This window comes from Typopeltis vanoorti, chromosome 16 (assembly GCF_054136105.1).
Source record: "Typopeltis vanoorti isolate ZY-2024b chromosome 16, IOZ_Tvanoo_1.0, whole genome shotgun sequence".
Taxonomy (NCBI): Eukaryota; Metazoa; Arthropoda; class Arachnida; order Uropygi; family Thelyphonidae; genus Typopeltis; species Typopeltis vanoorti.
The window spans coordinates 21,842,615-21,865,809 of record NC_143564.1 but is presented as its reverse complement, the minus strand read 5'-3'; the positions used below and the strand labels follow the sequence as shown (position 1 = coordinate 21,865,809).

The window sequence follows — 23,195 nt, the reverse complement described above, 5'->3', positions numbered from 1 at the left end:
GAAGTCACTTTTTTTTGGACATATGTGAAATGGTCTGATTAAGTCTATTGGTAGACACGTGTTAAATTGTTACAGGTTCTGTACATAATGCTTTGATTCAGCTACTAGCTAAGGAAGTCAGACTCTCAAGACAGTTCTTACATACTGTAGCAAGTTGGTTATAACTTTGTAGACTGATCAGTCTCGTTAAAACTAGATGATCACAAAGAATTTCACTTCTTATTTCAGTTTGCTGTTAGTCAGCAGTGTTGTTTCATGTTTCCTTTGTCTTTTGACAACACTTGCTCCATTATACCTTGTATTTCAGTATCTGTATTTTTAGGGTGTTTCTTGATCACAGTAAGGCTAGTGTCACTGCCTAAAGATTTGTCTCAGTAGCCCTACTCTGATCTTTAAATATCATTGTAAATCAGTTGTGTTCATTTTATGTTAAACTTTCCATAGAACTACAACCAACAAGAGTAGGGCCAGGCACTTTAGGCTTAGGTACAAGAGACACTGCCCTAGTGGTGCAATGGCTTTGGGACACCAACATTGTAAAAAATAGTAATAGTCGAAGCATTGGTGGTGCGAGCAGTGTCCCTCAAAATACTGTATGTGCACTTTATTGGCGATGACTATAAACTGCTTTAAACAGTAAAGAATTTTATGATGCCTGTCTTACAATACATTCATAAAATTGGCCTAGGAGCACCACATACCCTCACAAGCCAGCACTGAACAAGAGTAGAGGTTCATCAGAAAGGAGAGTTATAGAAGCATATATGGGGATGCTGGATGTGAGATAGATATCACAGGACCAAGTATACAAGTTGGTCAGCTATAGGCCAAGGGACATAAAAATGGTATGCATTGTCAAATTAACTGACTGAGCTCATTACAAGTAATTAATATTGAAGACTTTAACTGGTAGGACATAAACTGAGAGGAGAATATTTATGTAGCTAGAAGTTTCTGACAGAGTTAGAATGGTGAGTCTGTTGCCGCAGTATGACAGAGAGGAGTTTAGAAGGAGGGCCATAATTGCAAATGACATTATGCGCAGGTTATGCAGATGGTGTGGTGTGGAATTCGTGGACGTGTGGAATGAGTTTGATGGGCGAAAGGACTTATACAAGATGGATGGCCTGCATTTGACTGGACTTGGTATGCAGAGACTGGAAAAAGTGTTGCTGAATGAAGTGAAAATGGATGTGCAGAACCAGGGAAACTAGAACTACCAATGAGGGGGGGGGAGTGGATATGCAGACATCAGTGAGACAGCTGAGTGTAAAAATGTATGTAATGTACCTGAGCCAGCACTAAGGACAAAAAATGGGAATGGGACATTTAGAATAACGCATCAAGATAGGGGTGGGACAAAGGGATCACTGCATTTCATGTATACTAATGCCAGGAGTATTAGGAACAAGAAGGAAGAATTTTTGGCCTTGATTGGCTCTTCCTGGCCACAGTGAAACATGGCTGACGAAAGATAATATAGTTAGTGGGATAGAATGTGTAGGTTATAGTGTGTTTAAGAGGGACAGAGAGAATAAAATGAGGGGAGGGGTGTTATTGATGATAGCTGATGAACTGCAGCCAAGGAGAATTGAAGTTGTATTGCAGGATAGTGAAAGGAGCTCATTTGAGGCTATTTGGTGTGAGATTGAGACTGGCAGAATAAAATATACAGTTGGGTGCTGCTATAGACCAGGTGATGGAATAGATGGTGGAGATAGTATGCATAAACAAATTGATGAAATGAGTGGAAGGAGGGTAATTATTATGGGGGATTTTAACTATGGTAACATTGATTGGAAGGAGGAGAGGACACATGTGAGGAAGGAAATGGATTTTATTCAATTATTAAGGGATAACTATCTGAGACAGTATGTAATTGAAAATACTAGGAGTGTGAGAGTGCTTGACCTGGTAATAGCATCTAACAATTTGACTGTAATGAATATGACCATGTTGCCACCTATTGGTGAGAGTGATCATAAGATCTTGACCTGGGAGGTGGCTAAAGGTGTGGAATTTTTGATTAAGACAGGGTATATGTGGAATTACCGTGCTGGCAAGTATGACAAGCTTAGGAGATTGCTTGGATCAGTGCCATGGCATGTACAACTGCAAAGGCTGGATGTCGATAGAGCATGGGAAGTGGTCAAGGAGCATTTACAGGAGGTTATGGCTGATTGTATACCTAGGGTCCGAATAGTAAAACAAGTAGGGGTTAAATGAATGAATAACACCATTAAGCTTGAGCTGCAAAAAAAGAAACAACTGTGGAGGGAATTTAAAGAAAGGGGTGACATGCAGGCACACGAACGGTATGAAGTGCAGGCCAGAAGGATAACGAGTGTGGTAAAAACAGCAAAAGCCGATTATGAAAGGAAACTAGCTATGCAAGCAAAAGAGAATCCCAAACAGTTCTTTCAATATGCTGCAAGCTAGGAAAAAACTGTACATGGCAAAATAATTTTAAGGAATGAAGATGGTAAGGAGGTCACTGAATCAGTCGATATAGTGGAGTTACTGAGCGCACACTTTGCAAAAGTAGATCATCCAGGTGGTGACATTGAAAAAATGAAGGAGCCATTAGTTTATACGGGAATTGTGTTGAATGAGGTGAATAGTCTATTACAGAACCTTAATGTGAATACATCTGTGGGATTGGTTGGTATACCGGCACAGGTCTTGCATGAAGCAGCTAAGGAATTATCAGTGCCCTTGACCATGTTGTTTAATCTGAGTCTTGGGTCTGGTTTAGTCCCGAAGGCGTGGAAAGAGGGGAAAATAGTTTCACTGCATAAAGGAGGATCCAAGACTATGGTTGCAAATTACCGACCGATCAGCATATCAGGAGTTGTTGTCAAGGTCTTGGAGAAAGTAGTCAAGAGAAAAATACAGGAATGGATTGATGAAAATGAGATACTGTACAGGGGACAGCATGGCTTTGTAAAGGGTAGATCATGCCTGAGTAACTTGCTCAAGTTTTATAACAAGGTGACGGCTGAACTGGATAAGGGAAATGGGTTTACAGTGATACTGCTGGACCTGGCAAAGGCATTTGACAGGATACCACATGGAATTCTAATCCGTAAACTACAACATATGGGAATGGATATAGGGTTGGTGAGATGGATAGGTGGGTGGTTGATGGAGAGATATCAAAGAGTAGTTTATTCAGGAGTAGAGTCCAAAAGACGGCCTGTGACTAGTGATGTGCCGCAGGGTTCTGTTCTTGGACCACTGCTGTTTAATATGTTCATTAACGATATAGGGAAGGATCTGAGTGGAACAACTCTCTGATACCTATCGGACAGCCAATCCTGAATCCAGTTGACCAATCTGACATCCAGACCCATGTGCTGCAACTTGAATATCAGTTTATCATATGGCACCCTGTCAAATGCCTTTGCTAAGTCTAGAAAAATTGCAGTATATGCCTTTCCTTCATCTAATGCTCTTGTAATTTTATTATAAAAAGCTAGCATATTGCTAAAACAAGAGCACTCCTTCACAAATCCATGTTGACTCTCACAGATAATATTACCCTCATCTGCCCAATGCTGTATACGGTCGCTCACTACTTTCTCCAAGATCTTACCAACTACTGATGACACACAAACTGGCCTATAATTAGACACTTCCAGTCTGCTACCGCCCTTATTTAATGGGGACTGTCTTACCTTCCTTCCATTCCATGGGCACCTTGCCTGCAGCCAGACTTTCATTGAAAAGCCAATTCAAAGGCACTGTCAGTTTCCTAGCACATTCTCTCAGAACTCGTGGTGAAATACCATCCAGTCCCACAGCTTTACTGACATCCAGAGTACTCAGTATTTGAAACACACTCTCCTCCTGTACCTCTAAACCTCGAACCTGCCTATCCCTCTAGTATTAAAATTTACTCCTCCAGGATGAAATACTCCAATAAAGTGTTCATTGAACAATTCCACTATGTCCTCTGCATCAGTCACTCTATTCCCGTTTTTATCCCACAATATCATTCTTTCACAGTCATTTCTCCTCCTACTGGCTACATAGCTAAAAATTTCCATAGGATTTTCTTTGGATCTTAGGGCCAATCTTTTCTCATATTCCAGTTTCACCTTCCTTACCATAGTAGTCACTCTCCTGGCCTGTGTCTTATATTCTTCATGCATCTTCTCTTCACCTGTTTCCTTATATCTTTTCCATAGCCTCTTTTTTGCATGCAGTTCCTGAATGATGCTGAAGAATATGCTGAAAGTATATTCTTCAAAAACAGAGGGGTTGAGTTTGATTTGATTTTTATTTTGCAAAGACATCAAAGGTCATGCTGTGCCATGATATAGATTACAGCAGTACATATACAGCAGTAAATGATTAGTTAGCCGTATAGCAATAAATGGTTAGTACGACAATCACAAATATCCATGCCCTTGGTGGGATTTGAACCTGCAGCCTCTTGGCTGGAGAGTGGACACACTAACCACTCGCCATCCAGGTTGGATCAAAAACAGAGGAGTAGAAGAAAAGTATATCTTCTTTATTGAGTGCAGATTTGGTTGCCTGGATTTCTTGGGGATTAGAAAGTGGTAGAAAGAATCTAGAGGTGAGTGACCATAATGATGACAAGTCTGTAGAGTGCTCCCTATGAAAATAAAAGTTTGTTACAAAATTGGTTGATAGGCAGCAAAGAGTGTATATGATACATGATTTATTAAAGAAGTTTTATAGAGCAAGACAGTAGACAATTTTCGAAACATTACAGTTGATGAGAAAAAGAGAATAAGAGTTACACCCATGTTGTTTAAGAGTGTGAGGATCAGATCTTTTGCTTGGAGGCTAGCGAAAGATCTGATATGAATGGAATAGGTTTCTTGTAGCAGTTGTGGGTACATCTTTAGTGAATGAGCTTCAGGAAAGATATGATAAGTAACGTGTGAATAATGGTACGGCTTCCTTTAATTTTGGACTCCATGGAGTTGCACATATAATTATTATATGTGCAAAAATTTTGTTTGCATCTCTTAGGTCTTCAGAGTATTTTCTTTATATTTAATATTATTTAACCACCCAACCGACCATGATGTCTATTGATGTCAAGATTACCATGGATGTGAAGGGCATGTTAAAATGGTAATAACATTGAAATATATGATGGATATGAAGTGTATGAGGAGTGATGAATTTTATCCATTATGATAAGGATTTTCATTTTGAATCCTTAGCATTCAGTAGTGACACACTCCCTAACTTGTTACTCTCTCAGCTGATGGATAGGAAAATTTCCTGATCAATTGTAGTTGCCTTACTTCACAATGTCCTGTTCTCCACTTTTTTTTTTTTCTTTCTGAAAAAGATATACTAGTCAATAGCTAGTTCTTTGTTTTGGTTGCAAACTTCAATGGATGAACTTGAGAAACAAAGCGATGCGGTAGTTGCATGCTGACACCAAGACACATTTTACCTCACTTACCACCAGGAGGATATACCTGATAAATTGATCACTCACTGGATTTGAGAAAATTAGAAAGGCTACAATTGAAGACATTTTTTTTTTTTTTTTTGCTAAATAATAGCAATTTTTAGTACAATTCCTAGTAATAGCAAAACATCTCACCAACTTATTCTGGGCTGTACATTGTATGCATCACTGGTCCATTAATGGCCCATTTATCAACTACAGTATTTCCATAACTCGATTAATCTCTTTCTCTATCTCAATTAATACTTCACACCTGATTTTTTAATTACAGTTCCTTCAGCATTTGCCTTCCTTTTATGGTAGTATAATATATGCTAACCAAGTAATCATTAAAAGTTCCATTACATCCTTTGCTGTGGTCACTATTACTATAAACATCTCCCAGTTCATGCTCCCATAATTATTCTTCCTTTTCTTTGTCATAGTGGAATAATTCCCTTGTATTTTTCCTTTACCTGACTAGCCAGTCTCTTCTCATACCATGCTTCTTACTTGTCTAGTCTGCTGTTTATATTTCTAAAGCACCTGGCAAAAATCCATTTGCTTATTTTCAAACACTGTCTGCCCGATTTACCTGTTCACCTTTTTCACTTGTGCTCTCTATTTATTCACACAATTCATAGTATACAGTTGTATGCTGCTTGTGTTAGATGGCTCCTAATGAATTCCCATATTCTGCCAATCACTTTTCTCCACAGGTAATCGGTCCATGATATTCACGACTGAGGAGAATTTCCATAATCATCTGCCTTATAATTACTCATGATATCCCTTCTTAATAGTAGCCTTCTCCTCTTTGACCACTGCCCAAACCAGTACTTATCACTCGCGCCAACCAGTGGCAGTATGTATAGGTTTGTGTATGGGGAAGGGGTATATATTTTTCTTACTCCCTCACACTCCAAATGGTTAAACTCTTAAATTCAAAATAAAAGGAAAACGCCTTAAACTGACGAATACAACTATGAATTAACCGTGCACACAAATTTGCATTATAGGATATCTCATATATAACTTAACCTATTTAACTCGTTATAACCCATTAAGAGATTGAGTCTTCACACACTTTGTCAAAATAAAAAATCTTGAATATACAATCACAACAAGTTAACTATGTAAGCATCAATATATTGTCTATTCAATATATTGATGCTTAATCAATATAGTGTCAATTCAAACCACAACTTCAAACATCATTAAAAAAAAAACCTAGAACATTGCTTTCTTTCACTTTTCATAAGCTAACAGTTTATCCCAATATGAACTACACTTCTGGAATTTCAGTTTCATGATTCTACATGATTTCTGTGAGAATTAAATAATCTTTTAATTCTCACGAATTCTCACAGGGGAGAGATTAACACTAAAACTGCTCTCTATATGACAGCACCATAAATCAAATTCATCTTGCATCCTAAAATCACAGAATACTGAAGAAACCGTATCTTGTTTCATTGAAGACACTTCTGTAACTTCACTTTCTGTATGCAAGTAGCAGAAAGCTCCATTGAATGAATTACTGAAAGCCTTTTCAACAGTTTTATCACCTCAGAACAACTTTGCCTTTTATATGAAATTTCTAAAGAAATAACTAAAACTATATAAACAATTTCAGTATACTTTTAAGAGTGAGAATCCTAAGTAAACAAACTTCACTGGACCCTATTAATATGAATTGGAGAGCAATCAAGTTCCTTTCAAATTTAACTGAATTAAATCCTATATGGATTAATGACTACTAAAAAACTTCACACTTCTCTTTATACATAAATATCCTTTCTCAGTCTTTATATATTGAAGACACACAGACACTGTACAGTTTTTCTGTTGTTCCTTTTAGAAGTCATGTGATCAAGATTCTTGGGACAGATTTATTAATAAATTCAGACTGAGTGAAGCAACATGGTTTTGTGAAGGATGGCTGTTACCTTAGTAAACTGCTTGCTTTTTATAATGAAGTGACAACTGAGTTGGATAAAGGCAACAGCCACTCAATGATATTACCAGATTCTGTAAAGATGTTTGATAGGATTTCACAAATTACGTTTTTGCTTAAATTGGAGCAAACAGGATGTATATGAAGCTGGTGTATGGGATGGTTGATGGGCAGATATCATAGAGTGGTTTATGGAGGAGTTGAGTCCAGCAGAAGGCAAGTAATTAATGGTATAGTTCAGGCTCAGTACTTAGTCTTCTGCTGTTTAATACATTGGTGATATTGGAAATGAGTCCAGTTGCTCATACTGCTAGTATGAGCAAATGGCTACCAGTTTAATGTGGCCAAATGTAAGTGATTCATTTTGGAAAGAAGTATTCACCAGCAATGTATTATACTATACTGATGGCATCAAATTGCAGGAGGATGATAAAGCCAGAGATTTGGAGGTGATTGTGGACAGGTAATTGAAGTTTAGAAGTCATATTACAGAGGTAGCCAAAACTGCTCATCAGATTACTTGGTTATTGAAGAACACACTGACAAGTAGGGGCAGGGAGATTATTCTTCTTCTTTATAAGACCTTGATAAGGCCACATCTGGACTACACATAACTGTTCACTTGGATTTGATGGGGATGAAGAAGCAATGATGAGGATTTATAGGTGAGTGAAAATTATTTTGGCACTCAGTATCTGTGTGCTTCAAACATTAGCTGATATGCAAAAACCAGAGGACATGGTAGATGCATATAAGTTGTTTAAGGAGTTTTCTAAGATTAGAACTGAAGAATTTTTTCATTTCAGGACTGGAAGGAAGTGAATGAAGGAGTTATTCTTGGAAATTGTATAAAAGTGTAGTTAGTAAGGGTGTCACGATCATGTTTTTTTTGATGAAATGGGTTGCCAGAGAGGTGGGGGGGGGGGGTTGTGAATGCTTTGTCACTGAATAAGTTCAAGGAATACTGTGTGAATAATGAGTCTCCTGCAATGAGTCTTCTCACTCCATAGGAATATCCATAATAATAATAATATAATAATAAACACTTTCTCACTCTTATATCCATATTCTATAACCTACTTCTCTCTCTCTCTGATCCTTAGCCAGACTCCCTTTATTGTTACTTTGTGCACTCTCAGAAAACATCAGTTGCTAGTATTCAACATGAAACCCATTCAGTGCAATTCATCTACCTTAACTCATTCCATTGTCTTTTCAAATCATTCCATATACAGTATTCACAAACTGCATACCTTTTGCTTCAATCAATCAGGCTTCAATTTATTCATTCTCTTTTTCACCTTCTAAGTCATTTGTATCCAATAATATCTATTCCTTCCTTCCACAAAGCCTTAGTTATATGCCTCATTGTAACACCTAGTAAACATTGTATGAATCTTGTTATTCACCACACTTCTAATGATTGAATCCTCATGTAATACACATGATCATCCTTTGATATTTCCTTCATATGCTGACTCCCTTCCTCTCATTCATGTCAGTCAGTCACTTTTTCAGATGTTTAGATTTATCTTCTGCATGCGTTTTTTTCCCACTTGTTATTACCATCAACTGTCACCTAATTTTTTCTTCTAGGTTTAACATCACACTTCTCACCCCTGCTCTCATACTTTTATTTATTTATTTATTTTTCATTCAAACCATAAACCTTTCACATTTTTTACCATCATCATCATCAAATTCCTGCTATGTACCCTCAAGGGATGTACAGGATATGATAGTACTACATGAAAAATTTACATCATTACTAATTTCCTATCTACAACTTTTCTCCAAATCAGTCCGTTACCTGTCAAGACTCCAACATTATCAGATGTTATATATATCTATCTTCTAAGGCACTTTTTACCTTATAAATCCACCTATATCTTGGTCTTCCTCTGGTTTTTTTTTTTCCTGCCAACTTGGCAGAGAACACTTGTTTTACTAATCTTTCCTCTCCCATTATCTTTAAGTGACCATACAACCTGAGATTAACTCTGCTAACACATTCTTGGATACTGACAATGTCATGTTCTTTCCTAATATCCTCCTTTTTAATGTGATATTGCTATTGATGCCATCTGTGCATGCCCCCAATCTTTTTAGGACTCTCATATCTGTCTTCGTCAGAAGTGTTTTACTTCTAACCCAGCTTTCAGATCCATAAGTTAAACCTGGTTTGAACACTGTCTTGTATGCAGCTAATATAGTGTTTTGACTAATTTCTCTCTTATTCCATATGAATTTATTAAATTGACTTCCTACCATACCAGCTTTGTTGATTCTGTTGTCTATTTCCATATTTAATTTACCGTCTTCACTAAAAATCATGCCCAAGTAGCTGAAATGTTTTACTTGTTCTAAAGGTTCTCCATTCACAATGCAGTTAATATTTTCATTGTCTTCATCTTGATATTGCTGACCTTCATATCATATCCATTACAAGTTATTCAATTTAGTCAGGGAATCTTGCGGACTTGTAGCAGATTTATTTAGAAATAAAAATGATCAGCATAAAGCAAAGAGCTAACATTAACATCTCCAATTTTGATATCAGGTTTAATACCACTTTCCTTCATAATGTGATCCACAGGCCCGGCTCGAGGCAGGGGCGAAATGGGCAAATGCCGCAGCTTGAAAAGTAAAAGGGCGGAAAACTTACAAAGAGTATATCTTACAATTATACTGGAGGCAGAAAAAATAAAATAAAAATAAATTGGATATATCATACACAGTATTTAAAAAATATTAAATTTATATATACATATTTATAAAGATAATTATTTGTTATTCTAATTATTTTTATTTCAATAATCCTGGGACAGAAACATTTAGATCCAATTTCACTGAGAAAATTTGATTCTCTTATAAATAGAACATTTTTATTTAAGAAACAAAATTAATCGGAAATTTTTATTTAGTAATTTAATATTTTAATATAAAAATTTGATATATGAATAAATAATATAAATATGAAAGCGAAGGGCGGAAAAAAAAAACTTGCATATACTCAAAAATTTGCTTGGGCTGGAACTGGTGATTCATATAGATAATGAATAACAAAGGGCATAATATACATCCTTGTCTGACACCAGATGTAAGATCAAACCATCTTCCTGTCCTTCAATTCTAACTGCCAACTTACAACTCAAATAAAGACTAAGTATGGCTAACGTTTTGAATAGCTTTTCTCTTGGAACTTTATCATATTCCTTTTCCAGATCTACAAAAATTAAATACAGATATTTGTTATATTCCCATGATTTCTCAACAATTTGTCGTAAAGTGAAAATCTGATCCTGACACCTCTATTTGGCTGAATCCAGCTTGTTCTTCACCAAACATCTCTTCCACAATCCTTCTCAACTGTTTCTGAAGTATATTTGAGAAAATATTACCAGGAGCACTCAGTAGAGAAATACCTCTATAATTTTCGCATTCAGTTTTATTTCCCTTTTTATATATGGGTACTATAAGAGCTCTACTCCAGTCATCTGGAAATCGACCCTTTCTTCAGACCTTCTGAACTATGCAGTGCAGCCACTGTAAGGCTTTTATACCTCCATACTTGAGCACATCTGGTCAAATATCATCTATTCCACATTTCAGGCTTTTGATGGCTACTTCAAGTATGGATATGTATTCCTGATTGCATGCCTGGTCAGTGTTTTTTTACTACTGTGCTGTCACTGATTGTTTCATTTAGCTATTTTTCGAAGTAATTACTCCATACTTCAAGGATAGCTTTTTCTCCAGTTTTCATTTCAGTTGTCACCTTTATCCTTTCACATTTTTTATGCATACATAAAAAATGTGAAAGGATAGTTTGTGTACATGCAGTTGTGTACTGCAATTTAAAATGCTGTTTTCATAGTATGGTTCCAAAACACCACCATATTCCTTTGACATTAGCAATTGATTGAGTCTGTGTAGCACAGTGGAAGTGGTGTTTGCACTCCTCAGCACTAAACCACTCTAAGAGAGACTTTGAGTCTAGTAAACGACTAGAGGAACTTTTATTAAGTCTTTTTTTGACTGGTTCTCGAGTTAGTCGATCTCTGGCACAGGCAAGTGTTTTTTTCTTCTGGAAACTCAGGTTTTTCACCCCATAAACTCAAGAAAATGGACCGTAGAATCCACACTGTTTCAGAATTAAAAATATTGTGTTAGGGTTAGGGACCACTAGGTGGCAGCACTTGTTGTGCCATATCTTCACTGTGGGCTTCTTAAACTTTAGTGATAGTCTTGGGCCAGCTATGTCTGATTGGCTACCAGTGGAGATTGAACTGCCCACTCAGTCTCCAAAAGTTAGATAGTGCTAAAATGGCATTGCCTACTCCCTGTATGGGAATAAAAAAGGCATTGATTTTTTTTGACTGATAAAACATTACACTGATAGTAAGTAGATTCTTTATCTTTACAATTTGCAAGTGATGTGGAGTAATAGGACTCCATTCTTTACTTACACTCTTCCTTCCATATATCACCAATTTTTTTTAGTTGACTGGAAAGCCTGTCAGCAGTTTTCCTGATGAGTAGATTGGAACCTTCTGTTATTTGCCAGTCCATAAATCAGATTAAAAAAAAAAAATTCAGAATGTAGATGATGAAGGTAGTTGTAGTTGGTGGAGCGGTGGAGATGGAGAGTTGTAAATGCCCTCCCTCGATGAGTCTTTGGATTCCCTGGAGGTGTGATATAATAATAATAATAATGTCTACTTCTACAAGTCTAAATTTTGATAAGTGTTCTGATAATCTTGTTAACTGAACCACTAACAAAACTCATCCTAATTTTTCTAAAATAAACATTCAAATCCTTTTCTTTCTGTATTAGCTATGGCACACATATCTTGGGAGGACTTTTAACTTCCATCTTTCTTGGTTTATATATTGATCCAGACATGGGGAGGGGATCACAGGACCTAAAAGTGCATCAGTGCCATGTGTCGAGTGCAGGTGAGGAAAGCCATTCCAGAGGACAGAGGTAGTGTGAATAAAAGAAGAAAAGGAGAAGCAGGTTTGCCATGTTTGCATTTGCACTGAAATTGATACTGGGCTGCTACTGCTCTTGTATTAACAGGTGCAACATAAAGTGGAGCAGTGATGGTTGCCAGTTCAGTGGAGCAATGACCAGTGAAATACCTGTAGAGTAGACACAGTGCTGAAACATAGCATCTGGGAGATAGAGGTTTGAAGTGAGTTTGTAAGAGACAAATGTTTTTGTCTCCCATGAGAGCTACCTGAAGGATTTTTAAGGGGGTTTTGAATGCACTATCCCACACATGTGAGCACTATTCTAAGGATGGGGAGATTTGTATGAGTTAGTAGTTGGGTGGGCATAAAATAGCATCTTGAGCAGAAGTGAATGGCTACTTTTTGAATGCTGATGAAGTTATTGATGTATGTGTTTATTCCAGAAGAAGTTGGAGGTAAATGCTAGTCCAAGCAGATATATATATATGGAGAGAGCTGATCCTGTTTGGTGATTTGTGTATTACTGAGGGTAAGTGCAGGTGAGCTGAGATCCCATTTGTGAGAGAAAAGGCAAGACTATGTTTTGGTAGCATTTAAAGTGATCAGACTGGCATTTCCCCATTGAAGGATGGTATGCATATTAATGTTTAAGGCACTAGTTGCAGATGATCTTAAAGCTTGGGTTGTCTGAGTAATGCATGGTTTGTCAAATGAGTAGGATGAATAGAGAGTACTATCATTTGCAAAGCTGTGAATGGGATTAGTGGTGATTTAGTAGTAGATCATTTATCTAGAGGAGAAAATGATTAGGGGATAAAACACAGCTCTGGGGCACTCTGCATTGGTGACACAGCTCAAAAAGAGGGCGCCACCAACCATGACATACTGACCATAGAGAAAGCTGGCTACCCAGTTACAGAGGGTGGTAGGTAGACTAAAGGATGGCAATTGGTTTAAGCAGGTCCCAATGCCAGATGTGATCAAAAGCTCTGGAAATGTCTAGAGTGCCAGCATGAATCTCTGAACCTCTTCATGGCACATGTCCATTGGTGGATGATATAAGCCAAGGTCATGTCCATTGGTGGATGATATAAGTGTGGATCTTGAATGGCAAATTCATACTGTGGTTGTTGATTAACTAGTGGGCCTCTAGGTAGTGCAGAGTCAACTACTGATGACCTTTTCCATTATTTTGGAGAGGACTGTGGTGATGGTAATTGGTCAGTAGACTTTTGTTTCCCTTTTTTGTAACAGGCTGGATATATGATTCCAGGAATAAGTATCAGCTAAGTATAAATGGTTATAAGATGATACAGAACAGGCATTTGCTCTAGCAAAATGCTTGAGCACAATTAGGAGAGGTGTCATTGGGACAGACCAGAAGATTGTTTTAGTGTCCAAATTATTTAGTAATTCTCTGATGTCTTCTTGCTGTTACCGTGGTACCATTAGAATAAGAGGTGGAATATGGTGAGCAGAAGTTGCATCCAATGTCTTTGGCAGAGGACCAAAAGACACAGCTTCCATTTGGACAGGAGGCAAAATTTCTGCTGTTGGCCTTTATGAAATCAGATTTAGATCTGTTTTTGATGTTTACATTTGCTGCATGCTTCAGCATAGCTATATATGAAGTTCTTGATGCGAGCCACCTGCAATAAGCTGAATTTTGGAAAAGAGAACCATTTGGAATTGTGGATGTTAAGGTTGCTTAGGAAGAGATGACCTTGCTATTTGGATAGCTGGATTGTAGATGGTCAAGCTTCATGGAGAAGGAGGTGAAGAGGTCTGTGTGGTTATCAGAGTTTGGAGATTAGTAAATGAAAGAAATGAATGTTACTAAATGGAGCAAAGAAACCTTGAGCCAGAGGGCATTGAAGACAGAGCTTAGTTAGTCATTCTCCATTTTCTTGCAATGACAAATCTCACAAAATCACAGATGCCACCCTTGTGACAAAAGGAATCATGAAGTATGTATTTAAGGCATTGAAAGTGAAAACAGAAATGGATGTAGCAACAGTTTGGGTTTCATTCAAAAAGTAAAATATGAGGTTTGGATGACTGCAAGTGGTGATGAATGTCATTTATGTTGGTGTTAATGCCACTGATGTTAGTAAAGTTAATGTAAAAATGTGTTTTTATTAAGGAAATTCTGGCAGAGTTTGTTTGTTGTGGTTAGTCTGTCTTTTTTGTTTGACTGGTTTTTGAGGGAGATACATTTTTGCTACTGTTACTGATTGTGTGATTCATCATAAGTTCATTCTTGGTTAGATAGAAGGATAGAGTGGGGATGTGTAATGAGAGGAAATAGACTCTCTGAAATCACATCTATACAGAGAGTGACCAGTATCCTTGCTAAAACGTGGTTTACTAAAAATTAAAGACAGAAACTTAAACTTACATTAAGTAAATTTAAGCTGTAAAATTTTTGCCTAAAATAGGAAATTTTAGTACGATAACAACAATGGAACACAAGATAAAATACAATAAAATAATCAATTTTAAAAAGCCACTACAGTTAAAGCAAAACAGTGGATCATCAATAAATTCCCAATTTAATTTCAAATTAAAATTAAAATTTAAAAAATAATTTAAATTAATTAATCTAGAAAGATAATAATAAGGAATTTACATTTGATTGAAGTAATATTTCCCATAAATGGAAATATCCAGATCCCTTGAAGTTATCATTTGGATTCCACTTCCGTATGTCAAAGGAATTTCTGAATGTACTGCAAAAGTTCTACAATTTCTAACTTCCTTTCCTTACCTAAAAACAATCTTTCTCCACCATCTTTCCAGGTGTCCATCACATCCCTTGCTCCTGCAGTTTGTCATGCTTTGAGCAGTCTGGCAGATCTGCTGCCATCCAGTGTGACGAACATGAATCTTATATCCAGTATCATGAACCTGGACAGTCTGGCCTAGCAGAACATACCATCTTGAGTAAACATGTAATTCTTTGGAAGAAAACTGAACTTTTACATAAAAGTAGATTCCTTATAGAACAGTTATGCTAGGAGAACTGTGAGGCTTTTCTACACCAACATGTCTGCAAGGAGATGTGCTTTGCATTAAGAGAGATACTAAGACAAGGAAAAACGAGAGCTTGGTCCACCTTTACCATGAGTTGCCTCAGTCCTGAAGTTACTTCAGGTGCAAACTTTTTTTGCTTACACTTGGATACAGGATTAAACTAAATTTATTATAGTCTAACCAAGTGGAAAAAAACTTCCAACATCTTTCTCTAAATCCAGAGTAATTTAATAATAAGATGGTACACCTTTAGGCAACTCATATAGGTAAATATGACTTCTCCATTGCTTCTGCCTTAGTATCACCACCTGGATCTGGCTCCCACTGACGAGACCTCAATAAAGGTCGAAACCAGTCTGGGTAGTGGCCCTTCCCTTAATGCATAGCATTATACATGTCCGCAAGGTGATGTGATTTGCATTAAAGGAGATACTAAGAGAAGGAGAGATAACAGCTTGGTCCACCTTTATCACGAGTTGCCTCAGTCCTGAAGTTACTTCAGGTGCAAACTTTGTTTGCTTATACTTGTATCAAGGATTAAACTAAATTTATTACAGCCAAACTTAAATAGAGCTGATGGCCTTCGATTATCCCCCTTTATGGGAAATATTATTTCAGTCATATGCAAATTCTTGATTATTTATCTTATTATATTATATAATTTATTATTTTTTAAATTCGGAATTTATTGCTCATCAAGATGTGGCCTAAACAGTGCTTCCCACATACCACTACTCAGACTTCTCCAGGCATGGCAGACAAAGTATGTGGCAGTGAGATTATTCTGCAGTTGACCTGGAAGTCTCCTTACTCATTACTGACAAGTTTGGCCAGTGGAACTACCGTTTTTATTGATGTACTCTTGAAATGAGCAAAGTTTGGGTCTGGCATGCTTTTGGGGGTATCACACACAGTGCACAGAGAAGAGAGGGAAGGAGGGACAGAAACCAGAATCCCTGCTCTGGAGACCAAATGTGCCATTTGTCACTTCAGACCTCCAGTAAGCAGAGTGGTGGTATTTCACTAGGTGATGAAAGTCGTCTACCACTTGGTTGGTGTTTAGTTGACAATTCCTTCAATTAAGAAGATATCCTTTTGTAGTAGGAATACTTGTTATATTCACCAGAGTCTCTTTTGTGCAAACAAGGCACACCAAAGGATGTCAGGATTGATTTGATTGGGAGAGGATATTGCCTGTCTATTCAAGATCCAAATGAATATGAACATATAAATTAGAAAGTTTTATCAATTGGTTAAATTATACTTGCTAGGAAATTATAGTGTTGTCTAATCCTTTACCCAAGGAAGGCAAAAATGTTTGTGTGTGTGTGTGTGTGAAGTATCTTCATGGCTAACCTACTTGTATATAGAGGATGTTAACTTCACACCTTGCCTCAGCATCCCATAATGCAAAGCATTTCCTTTTGGATGTGTATTATTATTATTATTATGGGCAGCACCAAGGAGTCCTTAGACTCATCGAGGGAGGCCCAACATCATGTCAAGAACAACTATTTGACATTCACACAGTATCTATCGTACTTCTCCTTGAACTCATTTACAGTCATGGCACCCACAACGGACTCTGGCAGCTTATTCCACTCATTCACCACTCTAAAAGGAAAAAAACCTAGCTCTAACATCCTTGCTAACCACACTCTTACCAAGCTGCCATGGATGGCTCCTAGTCCTCCCACTACCAGGCCTATTCTCAAAAATATCTTCTGAATTAATCTTATGGAAACCCTTCAGTAATTTGAATGTCTCAATCATATCACCCTTTTCCACCTATCAACCAATTTCTGCAACAAACAAATCTTCAACCTGTTCTCATAAGGTTCATTCCATAGTCCTGCTATCATCTTGGTCACTTGTCTCTGGATCCTCTCCACCTCTTCCCCATCGAGAAGAAACCCTGACACCCATATCTGGGCACAGCAGTCTAGATGGGGTCTTATCAAGGCTCGATACAGAGGAACAATAACATGTTTGTCTCTGCTCGTTAAAGTGTTTTTCAGCAACCAAGTGATTTGATGAGCTGATTTGCGATGTGTCCAGTAAACTTCGACTCCCTATCCACCAGTACTCCCAAATCCCTGGCCTCATCAATCTCCTGGAGTGCAGTTTCACCAATGTGATGTACTGCTGCTAATCTTTTCGCCCCAAAATGCAAAACCTTACATTTTTCCACATTAAATTGACATCCATTCTCCTTAGCCCAGTACTCCAAACTATCCAAATCATCCTGCAAAATTTTGACATCCTGAGCATTCACTATTGCTCTACCTAACTTTGCATCATCTGCAAACAGATGCACAGTTCTTCTTAGATCCTTTCCTATATCGTTAATGAACTAATTAAACAAGAGCAGTCCAAGAACAGAACCCTCCGGCACACTTCTAGTCACAGGAAGTCTTTTGGACTCTACTCCCGAATAAACCGCTCTCTGATATCTCTCTATCAACCACCCTCCTATCCATCTCACCAACCCTATATCCATTCTCATATGCTGCAGTTTACTGATTAGAATTCCATGTGGTATCCTGTCAAAGGCCTTGGCAAGGTCCAGTAGAATCACTTAAAATCACTTAAACTGGTTTAGAATCACTAAACCTTTATCCAGTTTAGCCGTCACTGTGTTATAGAATGTGAGCAAGTTACTGAGGCATGATCTACCCTTCACAAAACCATGCTGTCATTTTCATCTATCCAATCTTGTATTTTCTTCTTGACTATTTTCTCCAAGACCTCGACAATTCCTGATATGCTGATTGACCGGTAAGGTAATTTTCAACAGCAGTCTTGGAACCTCCTTTATGCAGTGGAACTATTTTCCTCTCTTTTGAGGGGAAAAAATGTGTATATTGCTGTGTTCTGGGAATGGTCACTACACAGACTAGTTTTTGACCTTTAGTGAGGTTTCATCAGTGGAAGCCAGATTCAGAAAGATAACCTTAGTCTCTTTCTGGATCTGGCTCCCACCGATAACAAGAAAGATAACTCTAGCTGTCACTGATGAGGCCTCAGGTTAAAATTGGTCTGTGTAGTGACTCTTGCCATAATGCATAGCAATATACACATCCAAAGGAAATGTGTTCTTTGCATCATGGGATACTGAGACAAATGATGTGAACTCATTTGGTAAAGTACTTAAAAATACTTGACTCAGTTCAGAAAAGAGCCTTTAGTTTGATTACAACCCTCCCTCTCTCATGAATTCATACCCTTCTTTATAATTATTAACGTTAGTCCTCCATAGAGTCAAGTGACTCATCATGGGAGGTCTGTACTTCACATTTAATATTTCATGAAACCATTTATTTCATTTATCATTTTTGCACTGATCATAATTTACATAATTCACTGATCACTCTCCATGAAAAGAACCTGCCTCCCCCCCCATTCCTTTGTGTGTACTTTGCAGGAATTTCCTCTTTTTTGCATCTTTTTTCTAACCCAATTCTCAAGTTCATAACTTAAAAATCTGGTTTGAACACTATCTTGTATATTGCTAGTTTAGTGGTTTGACTAATTTCTCTCTTGTTCAATAAATATTTGTTCAGTTGACTCCCCCACCATACCAGCTTTGCTTATTCTGTTGTCTATTTCAAAATTAAATTTGCCACCATCTTCATTAAAACCTGTGCCTAAATAGATTAAATATTTTTCTTGTGCTCTATTGAGAATGCAACAATTTTTTTTTTTTTTTATTTTCCTGCTTATTTTAGCATTTTAGTCCTTTTTTTTAATAGCTGATTTTCATGTCAAATTTGTTACAGCTGTTTTAGTAAGAGAATCCTGAAAAATTATACTAGATGTTGAAAGTTTTTTAATACTAGATGTGTTTAGGAGTACAACATATGCATAAAGCAAAGAGCTAAGTTTGATATCTCAATTTCTATTTCTAATATCAGGTTTAATGCTATCCTCTTTCCCAATGCAATCCATATAGATTATGAATAAGAGTGGAGATAATATGTATCCTTGTATCACACCTGATTTCACACCAAACCCATCTTCCCATGTTTCTTTCAATGACTTACAACTTTCAGACTTTCAAGCTGATGAATTACAACTTAAATATAGACTATGTATTGCCCTGTATAATGTTCCTTTTGCTCCATATAATTGTAGGTTTTGCAAAGCTTTTCTCTTGGCATCTTGTCATATGCCTTTTCCAGATTTACAAAACTTAACTACAGATCCTTGTCATATTTCCATGATTTCTCAACTATTTGTCATAAAGTCAAAAATCTTGATAGCCTTTATTTGGCATGAACACAGCTTGTTCTTCTGCAAGTTTCTCTTTCACAAAATTTCTCAGCCTCTTTACAATTATGCTTGCATAAATCTTTCCTGGAACACTCATCAGAGAAATTCATCTGTAATTCTCACATTCATCTTCATTCCCTATTTTTTTGTAGATGGGAACTATAAGAGTTCTGCTCCAATTTTTTTGAATTCAACCTTCCGACCAGACTTTCTGACATGCAGTGTAGCCACATGTCAATCAATGGTATGATTGTTATGTACTCCTGTTTCTTTTTCTCTTGAAAATTTTTATTGTTGTTCTGTCACTGCTCCTTTCATTTCATAGTGATTACTCCAGACATCTGGAATATCCTTATCTTCAGTTTTCATGTCACCTTTATAATCTTTGATTTGCTTTTCAAGTACTTTTTCTCCTATTTCTAAGCTTTTTCAATAGCTTCCAGAACATTTTGTCACCTTCCTGATATATACTATATTCTTACTCATATACTCATATTAGTTATGCTTTCTTCTTTTCCAGGACTGCTTCTTTTGTCCACAATGGCATTGTTATTTTTCTATCCTTGCAGACAATTTTACCACATGCTTTCCTAGTTGAATCAATCATTGTTTTCTCCAGACCTTGCTACTAAGACTCCAAGGTTTGATTTTGGTTTTCAAACTGTTTCATTTTTTCTTGATTAATGTTTGTATAACTTAGTCTACAGTTTACCTAAAAGCGTCTCAACTTGAATTATTCTTTTTACAACTTCCTTACATACTGTTCATTTCAATGTGATATTCATTTTCATTCTACTTACAACTAAATTATGATCACTTCCAATTTCACATACTCTGTATACTCATATCCTGATCCGGCATGAATATATCAGCATCCATAATAATGACATATCTCCTATGGAGGTAGCAGGGTTTTTTTTCCCGGAAACTCGGGTTTTTCATCCCGCATACAGACAAATCGGCCGATCAGAACACACGCAACATACAGACAAAAAATACTAGTTGTGGTGGTGGTGGAGGTGGGCGGTAGATGGCGTTGATGAAGATGATTCGTAGTAGAGGCTCAGTGTAGTGGTTGTGACAGTTGTAGGTGTCCTCCTGCGATGAGTCTTCGGACTCCTTGGAGGTGTCAGGAATAATAATAATAATAATATTCAACATGTTATTGTGGATATATCAGCATCTACAATATAGTATGCCCACGCTTTAAAGATCTCCACTTGGAAACTTACCAAGAATAGTCAATTAATGCTGAAGGGAAGAAAGAAATGAAGGACGTACAAATTGGTTGCCAAGATGCGAAATCACATGCTTTATAGGTAAAATTTTCCAACTGGTATACAACAAACATAGTTAACTACAATGATCATAAAACAAATTAATTTTCCGACGTGTAATAATAAGCAACTCATCCCACAATACGGATTGATTACCCTATTATCGGAATGGATTCTCCTTTTTCTGACATGCGCAGAAGTGTCGAAGGGTCTCTAATCTGTGGGCGAATTATACCATGTTCAACATTTTTATGTTGAACATGGTATTAGTAATGGCTAGTCCATATCCTGAGCAGAAATCCAGCAGATACTTATTAGGTAAACAGATAAACCACAGTATGGCATATATTGTATTTTTCAGCAATTTCCCTGTACTATATGAAATACATTACATGTATTTTTCAACACATTCCAACATACTGTTATATAGCATATTTTGTATTCAGTGCATATTCATATATTATAGAGCATGAGCTTATCAGTCCTTCTACCTTGCTGGACTCATGATATCTGTAGCTCATTCATTCCTCCTTCCCCCTACCCTTCTACCTTTGGAAATAACATCATTATCTACCGCAAACATCTTAAATATAGTGTTAACTGTATTTGACAATGATGGTTTCTTCCAGCTTGGTTGGCCGAGTAGTTAGCGTGTTCACTCTGCAGCCAAAAGGCTGTGAGTTTGAATCCTGCCATGGGCATGAATGTTTGTGATTGTCTGTGAAAGTACTAGTGGTGTTGGTCAGCTGTAGATGGCATTGGTGTAGATGATGAAGGCAGTTGCGGTTGGTGGAGACAGAGAGTTGTGGAATGGGTGCCCTCGTTCGATGAGTCTTTGAACTCCCTGGAGGTGTCATGTAATAATAATAAGGTAGATGTCCTAACAATCTGATTACCATCTCATCCAACAAGGTCATTTGGCCTGTTGGTTTTTATATAAAATTTCTTTGGTTTCCATTTGCATGGTATGCTAGCTGCTTCCTACACTTAGGTGCCATCCTATAATTAATTCTTAGGTGGGAGATGAATTTCATCCCTAGATGTGGGACAACCACCCTACTTATTAAAGGCCTGAAGCAGCTTGAAAAAAAATTCTCTAGAGCAGAATTTCCAGACTATGTAAAAAAAATAAATAAAAAATACAAAAAAAATGTATAAAATTGATAAGAATAGAAAAAAATACTTCACACTCACAGTATGAATGTCTCACACAAGAGGTTTTTGTAAACTTCTTGTGTGAGTAGGTTTACAAAAAGTTTTACAAAATCCTTTTGTGTGGGGGACCCACATAAAAACAACAACAACAACAAAAAAAAAAAACTCATGCCTTCACCTTCCTTACTATTTATTACTTAATGAATAACTCCCTCTTTTTTTTAAATATTGGTCAAGTGTTAAAGAACTATTTAAAACTAGTTTCACCAACTTTTGCTGTCGGCATTTTCAAAGTACAGTAAGGTAAGCAATGTAAATTGCAAGCTAGGTGTTAACTGACAATTCTAATTCATTACAAATGGTACTGAACGTGAAACAATACACATGTCGCGGATACATGATTCACTTGTTGAGAAACATTTTGTAGTTGGTATTGAAGTTCATTTCATGTGTGTTTAGTGATCTGATTAAAGTTTTCCATATATCCGGTAGGATTAAACCCTGATTTCTATTAAGGTTTTCTGTGGAATGAGCAACTGTGGCAGCTTCTTTGAAGATTCTGAAATGGTAGTTTTCTTCTATATAGGCATATGACTTTTATCCCATTCAATAATATGGTTGGTTGTAGAGAAGTGGGAGGAAAGGCTAGATATATCTTGTCTGTTGTTTCTAACATAAAACTGATGTGTTCCTTCTGTCTCATTTCGAAGTTTCTGGAAGTCTGTCCACTGTAACTAAGACCACAGGAACAGGGGATGTTGTAGACTCCAGAGTACTTGTAAAAAGGATTGAAGTCTTTCGGGGATCTTAAAAATTTCCGAATGGTTTTGACTGGCTTGATGGTCACTCTAATATTGTGTGTAAGTTTATTTTTCACTTGGTTAGACTATAATAAATTTAGTTTAATACTTTATCCAAGTGTGAGCAAACAAAGTTTGTGCCTGAAAATATCTTCAGGACTGAGGTGAGATACCTCACCTCATCTCAGTGACAGCCAGTTTTTTAGAAATGTGTGGTACCATTTCCAAAAAACTGGCTGTCCTTCTTAAACCACACAATATTAGTAAATTTAGTTTAATCCTTT

At 36.9% G+C, this 23,195-nt stretch overlaps 1 protein-coding gene across 1 annotated transcript in view; it reads left to right on the top strand.

The window, feature by feature from the left end:
* LOC150097887 (neuromedin-U receptor 2-like) overlaps positions 1-23,195 on the top strand; it is a 236,397-nt gene that overhangs the window by 108,202 nt on the left and 105,000 nt on the right. Inside the window, exon 4 of the mRNA XM_090406622.1 lies at positions 445-593. Coding sequence (XP_090262748.1) covers positions 445-593 — 149 coding nt within the window. The remainder of the gene's footprint in view (positions 1-444; positions 594-23,195) is intronic.